Genomic DNA, 12,726 nt, shown 5'->3' on the forward strand with positions numbered 1-12,726 from the left:
GAAACAAAAAATAATTAAAATGATATCGTTTTAATAAATACATATTAAATTAATATCATTTTAGTTAATTTGTATTGAAATTTTTTATATTCATATACTTGCTTAAATTTGAAATTATCTAACTCACAAATTTGAATTTAAATTTGAATTCACTTATATCAAACCCATTCAAAACTAATATAACTCAAACCTATATTCATCCTTGAATTAGATATCCTCAAATCTAACTGTTATTCTTTGTGGTAAAATATAATATAAGTAAATTATATTAAATGACCAAAATTAAGGGTGTTTAAGTGAAGTTGGTGTCAATTCTAAAATTTTGTCTTACACTATCATAATTTTTTTCCGATTGACTAAACGTACTGAATAAAATTAATCTCATAATTATTAAATTAAGTAAACATACTGAATAAGATTAACCTCATAATTATTAAATTAAATAGGTTAAAAATTTAATTTTAATATATTATTAAATAAAATTTAAACTTATTTTTTTATATTTAATTTTTTTTTTGTCTTTGAAACTAGAAATTTTTTTGATTTAATTGCTGCTTTAAAATCATTTTTTAGATTTATACAAATTTTCATAAATTTATTAAAAATAAAAAATTATTTATTCAGATAGATTGAGTGAAAGGACGGCTCATCTGCTGTCTATTATTATTAGTTGGGACAAGTGAGTGAGTTCACTAGAATCGATCAGATTGTCCTTCCTGCAGATCTGGAATCGAGTGAATACAATTTAATGCTCCGTATCGGAGAATCGGAAGCAAACGGAGAATGGACCGGATATTGAAAGCTGCACGAACCTCTGGTTCTCTCAACTTATCGAATCGCTCCCTCAGGCAACTATCAATCTTCATTTTCTTTTCCATTTCAGCTTATCATTCCACATAATATTCATAAACTTACTTTATCATCTTAACATGCATATTGCAAGGCAGTGAAGTGAGTTATAATGATGGAAATTTGACCTTTTATAATGTCTCCATTTTGAATCCTTTCAGTAGTTTCTAAACCTACATTAGACTTGATTATACTGTTGAATTTTATATATTAGTGGTTGAAATTTTAATGTTTATGATCTACTCATTTTTTAACTGATGTTTTTGTAATTTTTGTTTTATTTGTCAGGGATGTGCCGAATGAGGTATATCAAGGTTTGGATACTGCTGGAGAGGGTGGCAAGTGGTGGGAGGTATTTGTTACATATTCGTATGTTTTTTTGTTTTGTTTTAATATTGCTATGTGAAATAAAGGTTTTCATGCTTTGGTTTCTTTGGTTAGATTAAGTTTTGTGGTCAAATTTGATCTTTATAGAAAGGAGAGTAATGGTTGTATTGGTTATTTGTAGGCTGTGGATTTGCAGAAGCTGATATTGGCTCATAATAGTATTGAAGTATTGAGGGAGGACCTGAGAAATTTGCCTCAACTTACTGTGCTGAATGTTAGCCACAATAAACTTTCTGAACTTCCGACTGCAATAGGAGGGTGAGTTATCTTGAAGCTTGTTTAATGGTTTTACATGTTGAAAAGGCTATGCTGGATTAAATATTGGCTGAATGTCTAATGTTTGATTTCTCTTCTGTATATTGGACAGACTTCACTTTCTTAAATCCTTAGATGTTTCCTTTAACTCAATTCATAAAATACCTGAGGAGATCGGATCTGCAACTTCACTTGTCAAGTATGCAATATCCTTTTTTCCTTCCTTCGATTGGTTATCTATTTTCAGTGTAAATGATTGAAAGAAATCTAGCAGGACTCCAAAACGTTATTTCTGTATTACTACGGGTACTTTTATATGGAATTGTATACTAAAAATTCTGTTATGTAAGCTTAAAAGATATTTGATTACTTTGATAGAAACATCTGTGTAATGTGTCTTTGGGTTTCAAGAAGATTTAATATTTTGGCTTTGTTGCAAATTGAATGCTCAAACCAGTGTGTTATCACTGACCAGAAAAGGAGAGACAGTTGTTAAATGTTGAAAAATTTTGAGGACTTCTTAGGCATTGAAATTGATGTGGTGTTCTGTTAAGTTGCAATGGTATGTGGTGTTCTGTTAAGTTGCAATGGTTTTTTGTTTTAGTAACTTATAGCACTTAAAATTTTTTTTTTTCTCTGTTTATACTTTTAATCTGTTTTCAGGCCTCAAATCAATGAACATAGTGTTGGATTTTTAACATTAGTGTTTGATTGGTTCAATTTTATATGATCTCTAGGTTTGATTGTTCGAGCAATCAGCTTAAAGAACTACCAAGCTCTCTTGGAAGATGCTCAGATTTATCAGATTTCAAGGTAATGTGTATCAGGATGGAGTGATGAATGTGAGGTGATCTGATGTTAATGGGCTGTTCTATTAATTTTTTTTTATGTTGAATCTTGGTATGTAGTTAGAAATGGAAAAAATATATCATGCTTGTTTTTAAGAGTCACGGGGATACTGATGTGCTGTGTTACTTTTTTCCCAGGCATCAAACAATGTTATAACCAGCTTGCCAGAAGATCTAGCGAACTGTAAGAAATTGACAAAACTGGATTTAGAGGTATTATCGAGATCTATTTGTAGCTCCTACCTTTGTCTATCCCTTATCTTTTTCTTATTGCTAGTTAATCATGTTTTGATGTGCTTTGGGCTCAAATGTGTAATCTATGATATAAGATTATGAAGTGCTTGTTCTTTTGTATGTCAGGGGAACAAACTAACAACTTTACCTGGCAATTTGATTGCATCCTGGACCATGCTCACAGAACTCAATGCTTGTAATTAACTGCAACTTTGCTACTTTGTTATATGATTCAATAAGAACCTGTTCCTATTTTTGCACCAAAAGAAATTTTGAAATGGTTGCTACCTGTGCAGCAAAAAATTTGCTGATTGGTATTCCAGAAACCATTGGGATGCTTTCGAGGCTCATTCGTCTTGATCTTCACCAGAACAGTCAGTAAATGAAACCAATTTGCTTAACATTCATATATGAATATGTTAACTTATTTCCTTCAAACCTCCTAATAAGTCTTCATCTATGAGTTATGCAGGAATTTCTTCAATCCCAACTTCAATATCTGGCTGTAGTGCCCTTATGGAATTATATATGGGGTTATGTTCTCAACCATCATTTCAAAGACATGTTTAGATTTTTGAGGATAAGAATATTCTCTTATAAATGTTCACCCATGACATTCATTTTGCATTTGTGACCTCAAATTTTCAGGAATAACACATTGTCTACATTACCAGCAGAGATAGGGTTGCTTTCAAAGTTGGGGACATTAGACCTTCATTCAAACCAGGTATCCAGTACTTTTTTTTTTTTCTGAAATGTCTTTTTGACAACCCTAACTGCATGAGACTGGAACTGGGTGCTGATCCAACCAAGGGATTTGTCAATGGTTAAGTGTTTTGGTTGATGAACCTATGGTTAGGTATATGAATTAGGTTGAATATATGAGTCTTTGTTTCTAGATTAGAATGTGTACACAGAGAATATATAGAATTAGAAAACTAAGTGAAGGAGATTGGTAATAATAATTTTTCTAAAACTTATCGTAATAATAATTTTTCTAAAACTTGTTGTGGTAATGATTTTTCTAAAATTTATTGTGATAATGATTTAAAGTTAAATAGAATAAATACTTGTAGACTAATTTTTGACTGTTTGCGCTTGATTGCTTCTATGGTAATACTAATGTTTCAAGTGTGGGATTTCTAAACTTTCTCTTGGAATCTGAGGGAAAACCTATGAAATAAAAGATGAATCAGTAGGCAGAAGTTAATTTTTAGATCTAAAAATTTACTGATGCAACAGGTCAACTGGTTGGGGTTTTTCATTCCTAACGGTTTACCATGATTTGATTGAGTCAGTAAGATCCCATATAAAATCAAACAGAATTCTGTATTTATGCTTATGACTCTTCAAGTTTAGGAACATGCTTGACCTCATTAAGAGCTTATTGTACCCATAGTTGTTCCAGGTGCACCGTAGGCGCGCTTTGGAAAGGTTTTACTCAAGGCAATGTGGCCATCACCTTGAGTATGGTCACCCGTGATCCAAAGGCAATTGGCTTTAGCCTTTTTTTTTTTTTTGTGCCTTTGGAGAAGCTTTAGATGTCAAAAAAGCACACTTTATTATCACACAAGCCTTTAGTGATGTCTAAGATAATATTGAGGCTTATCAACAAGTTTCAAGGTTGTCATAGAAGTTGCCAAGGAGTTCTAAGGTTGCCAAAGAGGTCATTGGAGATATTATTGGAGAGATTTAAGGTTGTTGGAAAGATCATCGACGAGTTTTGAGGTTTTCGTAGAGGTCACTAGAGAGATGGTGACCAAATAATAATATTTAATATATAATTTTTTCCTTAATAAATTTTTACACCTGCCACATTAAATGCAGCCACCTACCAACTTTTTGTTTACCAATTTTTCTTCTCTTTGGCTTAACTCCTTGCTCCATTTTCTTGTTCACTCACCTTCCCTTTTAATTTTTTTAATCACCTTTGGCCCAAAGACAATGCCTTCGCCCTACTTTTTTCTCCTAGAGGATAGGACCTCTCATTGCCTTTAAGTGCTTTTTGCTTTTAACAACTATGATTTTACCAAAATCTGGTATTAATTTGTTTTCTTGTTCACTACTAATATTTTCATTTTGGAGGAAGTGTTAAGCAAACATATCTATGCAGTTGAAGGAGTATCCAGCAGAGGCATGCCAATTGCGACTTTCAGTCCTGGATCTTTCTAATAATTCATTTACTGGGTTGCCAGCTGAGCTTGGTAAGGTTAGCAAGTTAATGTAGGAATCTCTATGTTGATATTATATGTGTATAACTTACATTCATTAGCCTAACAAATAGATGACAAATTGTTTATGATTTCCATGATAAATATGTAATGAGTAATTTATTCATAATGTAGGCAAGATGACTAGTCTGCGGAAACTGTTGCTTATAGGCAATCCTTTGAGAACTCTGAGAAGGTGTGTAGCATTGTTTGTCTTTTGTTATGTTAGATATTTCTGTTAGTATCTATTTTCCCAACTGACAACTCTGAACTCCCTAGTTCATTGGTTTCTGGACCTACACCTGCTTTACTGAAGTATCTTCGAAGTAGACTTTCGGAGAGTGAAGGTATATTTGTTTTATCTAAAAGTCTCATCCTATCTATGTTGTCTTCCTCATTATCTTGATCATGCATCAACATTTTTTGCACTTTTATCTTATTTGTAGTAATTAATTTTTATTTGATTATAAGTTCAAGCCTCTTCTGCAGATTCGGAAGCCAGTACAGCTAAAGATGTGATCACCATGGCAACTCGATTGTCTATTACCTCAAAGGTATTAGTCATTGTAATTTGAGGTTTGCAAGATCCTTCTGTTTGTTATTATTTTTTTCCCTGGATTTCCTTTTTCCTAAAGCTCACTGTTATATTGTCACATGTTGTAAGCGAAATCCGAGTTGTTTTTGTGGGTTTGAGTAGAACATTATTCATGACTACGCTGGGTAAAATTAACAAAGTCAACCAAATATGACCTTTTGGGAAGATTATTATCACTTGCCACTCACCTATATCAGAGTATCTTTGGCTTTGGTTTGGTGTTCAGTGGTATAAATGGACGTGGTAGTTGGTGTAGATCCTAAATCTAATGTTGCATGGCACTAAAGAAAATATTCATTCTTTATTTGATTTTATTTTACCGCCCAGTATCATGAATTATGTTGACATCCATAGCACACTGTTCATGGTATTTGAAGCTGTGTTAAATTGGATGTAGTGGCTTATTTCACTTTGAGTATGTAATATGGCTGGGCACCCAAAGTTCCATTTAAGTTCTATTGTTGAGTTCTGCTGATTATGTGTAACATTCCTCTTCCTCCATATTTAATATAACTGTTATCTTGGTTGACAGCTCAATCTGCACTTTGCATTGAATATTTATATCTGTAAATTGAGGTTATGAATTTTATGCATCCAGGAACTTTCTTTGGAAGGGATGAATTTGAGTGCTGTCCCATCAGAAGTTTGGGAATCAGGTGAAATCATAAAACTTGATCTTTCTCGGAATTCCATTCAAGAGCTGCCACCTGAACTTTCTTCGTGTGTCTCCCTTCAGGTTATTTTTTTATCTAGTTACTGTTTTCTTTCCTTGGTATGGGTCTGAATACTGTTTCAGAGACTGCTATCTCTGTTGGTTTAGTGGAAATTTCTAGTAATTTGTAGGTTAACTCTAGAAAGCCATGATATTGTCAAACTCCTTTATTTAAGCCTTTTTTTTAGTACTATACTGTTAGGATCTTTTTCTAAGCTTTAATAATTTTTTAAAACATTATTTGTTTAGTTTTTAATATGATAGGATGGTAAAAATGCAATTGGGAAGCTGTTTTGGTTTGATGTCTAGAGTATTTGAAAATAAAAGCATCTACTTCACCATACCGATTAGATAAACTTGCAGGGCTTTTTCAATGTTTAACAAACTCCGATTCTTAATAATATAGGTGTGAGCAATTGGTTAATTCTTTTTTGTTACCAAATATTGTCTTCTTTTGTTAAAGACTAATTGTAGAGGTATTTGCACGTAGTGAAATAATTCTTTGTTTATTATCTATTGCAACATATATCTAAATTTGGTACTCAAGTCATTAAGAATCAATAACTGACAGCCGTTGGCTGGGGATTGAGTCAGGCAAGTGTTTCTATACTGTAACAAACCTTCTGATGATCTGCAACCACCACTTAATCCAAATTGATATTTATGCGGACGTGCAGACTTTAATTTTATCTCGGAACAAAATTAAAGATTGGCCTGGCACAATTTTGAAGTCACTTTCTAAACTTTCATGTTTGAAGCTGGACAATAATCCTCTGAGACAGGTAAAGTAGATCTGATTGATGATTCTTTCTTATAGCAAGTAAAACAAATGATGCAGTCAAAAAAATGTACTGGCAGGTTGCTTGATCTCTGCCTTTCTTTGCAATTTTAAATGTTCCACCAAACTTGATGGGCCTTGTAAATTACAAATTCTTATGAGACCAATCTTTCAATGAGAAATTTAGAACTGGAGCAATCGCTCTTCATATTGTGCTTATGTTTCTTCAACTCATTCAATGTTTAGGCAACTTTCACATAGAATAGGCATCTTTTTGTCAAATTGAGGACAGAACTCAAATCGATTCCTGATACTTATGCATGTAATTTGAAGCATCTTTCTTCTACTGATTTTGTTACGGTGTTGCTACTTGATATATAGATTCCGGCAGATGGATTTAAAACAGTTCCTATGCTTCAGATTTTGGATCTGAGTTATAACGTAGCTTCATTGCCAGAGAATCCAGCATTTTCAAGCTTACCGCACTTGCAGGAGCTTTTCCTGAGGTCCGTAAGCTGCAAATTATAGCCTGTATATTTGCCATACATCTCCAATTTTTATGGTATTTATATGCTCTCATGACTTAACAGACGAGTCCAGCTTCATGAAGTTCCATCAGATATATTGAACTTACAGCAACTGCGGATCCTCAACTTGAGTCAAAATTCCCTTCAGTCTATTCCTCAGGTAACATAACTTACCTGTTCAAAGATCTTTCAACTGTTTCATTTTGTGCTTCTTAAAAGGCATCAAGAATTGGTTCTTTCAGTTCACTCAAGTCAATTTTTAGTGATTTTATTGTGTGTTATGGCCACCCCTTCAATCTATTCCTCAGGTAACATAACTTACCTGTTCAAAGATCTTTCAACTGTTTCATTTGTGCTTCTTAAAAAGCGTCAAGAATTGGTTCTTTCAGTTCACTCAAGTCATTTTTAGTGATTTTATTGTGTGTTATGACTGCATACTCTAATATTCTGTATTTTAGGCTCTGTTTTGACCGTTTATTCTTGCAAATACTTTAAGTTCATAATCCTTTTCCTGAATGATCTCTTTCTTTCTTTCCATCTTTCTTTTTGGGGTACAGAACACCATTGGAATGAAATGTTTGTTGAATTTTTTTTTCAGGGTTTCAAAAACCTTACTTCGCTTACTGAGCTTGACCTGTCTGACAATAACATTGCTGCACTTCCTCCAGAGCTGGTTAGCATATGGAATTTCTCACTTTATTTTGAATTACTGGTTATAGAAAAAAGTTGGTTGATATTATGTAAAATGGCGAGTGTCACTGCACTGACCCAGAAAGAGTGAGGGAATGTATTCACATAATGGGGCATCTGATAATAACTTGGCAAAACAGGAACTGTTATAACTGGTGTAATGCAACGATTATTGTTCTCACAACCCACATTGAAACCTTGTAATAGGAGACATGTTGCTTTATTAGTGATGGGAAGTTGATCTTCACGTCTTGCAAACTGTAATAAAATGAAAGCCATTACAGGCCCTATAAAGCCCCTGGACCTGCAATTTAAACTCTGCTTTCTTTTTCTTCTTTTTTTTTATGGGATATCAAAACACTCTGCATTCTCATATGTCAAAAGATATGGTACGGTTGGTAGTATGGCAGTTGGTTTAGTTTACTTGACTCTTTATGAGCAGTTGATTACTTGAAAGATTTTCTGTTTATGTTAATCAAACTTGAACTTATTGCCTTCTGCATCTTCTAATGTGTTAAAAACTTGTGCAATATAATTTGAAGAATATCTTGTGGTGGATTATCTGCTAGTTCACACAATATTTTGTGCATATTCTATATTGTTAAATATGCTAAATATTTCCTTGGCTCTCTCACTGTCTTTTTTCTATTTTATTCTTTCACCAGGGTTTACTTGAACCCAGCCTACAGGCTTTGAGACTTGATGGAAATCCACTGAGAAGGTACGCAACCAATCGCCTTTATATTTTATTCTGTTAGAGTGCTCATGAAAATGAGATTGTACATTTTATCTCTAGTGTCATTGGACCTTTTGATGTGTAGACCAACCTTTTATATTCAATTTATTTGTTTCATTAGAAAGATCAGAAGGAAGCAAAAACATATTGGAAAACATCATAAAGATTAATGGCCATAGTTACTGATTTCATAGAATTAATGTCCAAGTAATAGTACATGTACAAACATCGTGAATTTGTTATCATCTTTTGGTCTTTTTTGCAGCATCCGGAGGACGATTTTGGACAGAGGCACCAAAGCGATTCTCAAATACTTGAAGGACAAACTTCCAGAGCAGTAGTCTGTTCACATTTCTCTCTTCTCTTTGGTTGTTTGGGTGATTGAACTTTGATTTGAGACACACCTTATGCTTGTGTCACTTGAGTGACATATACTTGTTGGTTTCACAGGTATGCCCTCCTTTGTTCTTATTAAATCCAATCTTCTTTCCCTTCCTGGGGATTTCTGGTTTTATTTCAGACTCTTTAATTCATCACTTGATAATTATTCGGGGTGAAATCTTAATTATATGGGTTGAAATTCAGAGTTCTTTTTAATTATTTCGGGTGAAATTGGTGGGACTGGTCGTAAAAATGTTTACTAATTTGAACTTGGATTCTTGGTTCTGCTTTTCTATTCCTATTGATACTATATAATAAATTTAGAGCAATATTATATTCACGCAGTTTTAAGTATTTAATTAATTATTCAGATAATGTGTCATTATGTAATTAAGTGTTATTTTATTTTAAATTTTAAATTTCTCAATCGAGCCGCTTGACTTGGCTCGTTTCCACTCCAATGAAAAACATGATTTATGCATTAAGAAATGAAAATGTATTTTTAGGTCAAACTTGAGTGAGAAAATTTTAATCCACTAATTTCAATTATTTTTAGGCCAACTTTGTTGAGAAGGAAACTTCCAATTTTTCAAGTTTAAAAAATCCAATTTTTCACCTGATTCACCGGAGAAAGTTAAAATGTTAATTTACCTAAAGAAAATTGAAAAACATTGAGATTGTTAGAAAAAGAGAGAGGAGAAATTTCAGTGTTAATTGTCAAGGCTCATCTCACTAGGATCTGTCTGTTGCAACTCAAATTGAATCCCGTCCAGTTCCCTTTTGAATCTGTCTTCAACATAGTTATTAGTATTAGATGGTAGATGATACATATTTTATAATATAATATAATATAATATAAAATAAAACTAAGGGTGTTCAAAACCAGTTAATTGAACTGGTTTGCTAAATTTTTTAACTGAACTGAATTTTCAGTTTAAAAAATATATGATCCGAAGTCGGACCGATATAAAGATTAACTAATTTTGAATTAAATAGAAAATACTAATTAATCGAATTGATTTTTTGGTTATTCAATCTTTTAACTAAATTTTAAAAAATTATTATATTTTATTATTTTTCTAATTTTTTTGAAAAAATATTTAATATTTTATTAAATTTTTATTCAACTTTTTAAGAACTAGTTTGGTTTGATTGATCGATTTTGAAAATTAGATAAACTGGTAACTGAACCTAAAAATCAGTTTTTCTATATTTCTGAATTGGTGTAGAGCTAGTTTTTCAAATAACATATTTTTTTTATTCGGTTTTCGATTCAAAAATCAGTTCAATTCAGTAATTAGATAATTTTGAATATCCCTATATGAAATTATACGTATTTTAAGATATATTGAATTAATAAGATACAATGAATATGTCATATAATATGATATGTATCTTATGATATGACACAAATTATTGATACGAATTAATATACTTTTTTAAAGAAAATGATTATATAATAAGATTGTATATGAAAAATTTTAAAATTTTAAAGGTATTTGTAATTTTTTTCAGAACGATGGTTTATAAATTAGGTTTTTTTAATTATTTTATTAATATTTCATCAGTTTATTTTTTAAAAAAGCACATATTATATATCATATATAATACAAAAAATTAAATTTTCAATATATGAGAAGATAGGTGAGTCAATAACCTTGGTCTCCAAGGCTACCAAGTCTCTCTACCAGGACATGCTAGTTCCTTTTCGCTTTCGGTTCCAGAAATTTCAGCTTACATATACATCATCTACAGCCATTCCAGATGCATGGAGACTGTTATTTGCCTGAAGACTGTTTAATATTTTGAGCACTTTTCAAATGTTCAACCTGAAAATGCAAAAATAAGAGTGGAAATTCATAGAAAGGAGACTGAAAAGACCACGTTGATCACTGGTATTTTATCAATAAAAGAAGATCGAAAGAGGACAAATTATACTGTCGCATTGCCCTAATAACGTTCTTGTGTAACACTTAACTCATGATAAATGTTAGAGGTGAAGAATTGAGGTTTCACACTAAACAAATATAATCTCATAAGTCCAAAATTTGATTTTAAAATATTATCAAAAAAAAATTAAAATTTTATTTTTATATTTAGAATTTCTCTTTTTTGTTATTATAATTAGAGTTAGACTCGAATCGAATCTGTTTGAGTTCAAACTCGATTTGAACGAGTCTAAAACAAGTCAATCCTATACGAACTAGGTCAAGCTCTAGCTTAAGCTATTCGCTAAATTTTTCAATTAAAAATTTTTATATAAAATGATGTTATTTTAATCAATATATATTAAAACGACATCGTTTTAATAATGAAAAACGAGTCGAGTTTAAATTTGGTTTTCACAAGCTCAAGCTCAAACTTGAGCTTAGCTATATATAACCAAACTGTGCCTTGAGCTTAGCTATATATAACCAAACTGTGCTTAAACTTGATTCGATTCGAATTTAACCCTAATTATAACTACCCTTTGGGCCATACAATAGGCTATTTATGCCACAAGTTGTTAAAAATATTTGTTTGAGATATCTTGATACATCTTAATAAAACTCCTATAAAAGTTTATCCCAACCGACCAACATTGTGTATCAGACACTACAAAATTGAGATTGATGGCAAGAAATATATTGTTGCATCAATCTATTTGGCTTGTATTAAGATAGTCCATGAAACTAAATGGTCGTGACTCATAACCGTAGTTAGTAAATACAAAAATGAAAAAAAAGAGTATGCAAATTATACGGATATAATACAGTAAATAATAAAAAATATGTTTGTAAAAAACACCCCTAAAATTTTTATATTGAAAAAGTACGAAACTTGTATATACAGGTTTAATACGACACATTGTCAATAATATGTTTCTAAAAATACGACAATATCATAATTATTATAGTATTTTTCACAAATCTCTTATTAAAAATCAATATAATAATTCAAATTAAAGTGTTTAATTAACTATTAAATCTAATATAACATAATACATAATCAAAATTTTTTGTATAATAAATAACATACAAGTTAGTTGGAAAAAATAAAAAAATGAATAAGTTTAAATTTCAGATTTCAGATCATAGTAAATTTTTGTACAAGCAACGCAAAAGAAAACATAAAATTAGGACTAGGAATTAAGAAAGAAATGTTGTTGAAATTTTTTTTTTATATAACAATTATATTTTCGTAAATAATTAAAAATAAAATAGACAATAAAATAACTTACAGGTGTTTTCAGCAAACTTCGGGTGGGAAATAGTAATTTCACCTAATTTTTATTTCATAATTAATAAAAAAATTAAAAGATTCTGACACGCGCAAAATCTTCAACAGCATAAGCCACGTCACTTGACATTCCAAATCGCGAGTAGAGAACTTTTCTATACTTGCACGATTGCTCTTCTCTTTCAGTCCTTGAAACAGTCGTCTGTGACTTAACTGTCCTTTTTATTCGCCACGTGTCGCTCCATTCTCTGACAGAACACAGTGAAGAAGACAGCAAACAAACAAAACGACAAGTCGTCGAATTA

The 12,726-nt window shown here is 31.5% G+C and overlaps 1 protein-coding gene across 1 annotated transcript; it reads left to right on the top strand.

The window, feature by feature from the left end:
* Nucleotides 1-640: 640 nt before the first annotated feature.
* On the top strand, nt 641-9,540 carry LOC123202335 (plant intracellular Ras-group-related LRR protein 6). The gene is made up of 21 exons (XM_044618210.1): nt 641-848; nt 1,138-1,201; nt 1,358-1,494; nt 1,604-1,690; nt 2,229-2,304; nt 2,478-2,552; nt 2,700-2,769; nt 2,870-2,947; nt 3,046-3,106; nt 3,222-3,300; nt 4,687-4,777; nt 4,919-4,979; nt 5,063-5,130; nt 5,273-5,337; nt 5,977-6,114; nt 6,768-6,872; nt 7,250-7,374; nt 7,459-7,555; nt 7,994-8,068; nt 8,751-8,806; nt 9,087-9,540. Exons 1-21 carry the CDS (start codon nt 784-786, stop codon nt 9,160-9,162), a joined length of 1,749 nt encoding a protein of 582 aa, XP_044474145.1. The 5' UTR covers nt 641-783; the 3' UTR covers nt 9,163-9,540.
* The last annotated feature ends 3,186 nt before the right edge of the window (nt 9,541-12,726 follow it).

Source organism: Mangifera indica, chromosome 18 (assembly GCF_011075055.1).
Source record: "Mangifera indica cultivar Alphonso chromosome 18, CATAS_Mindica_2.1, whole genome shotgun sequence".
NCBI lineage: Eukaryota > Viridiplantae > Streptophyta > Magnoliopsida > Sapindales > Anacardiaceae > Mangifera > Mangifera indica.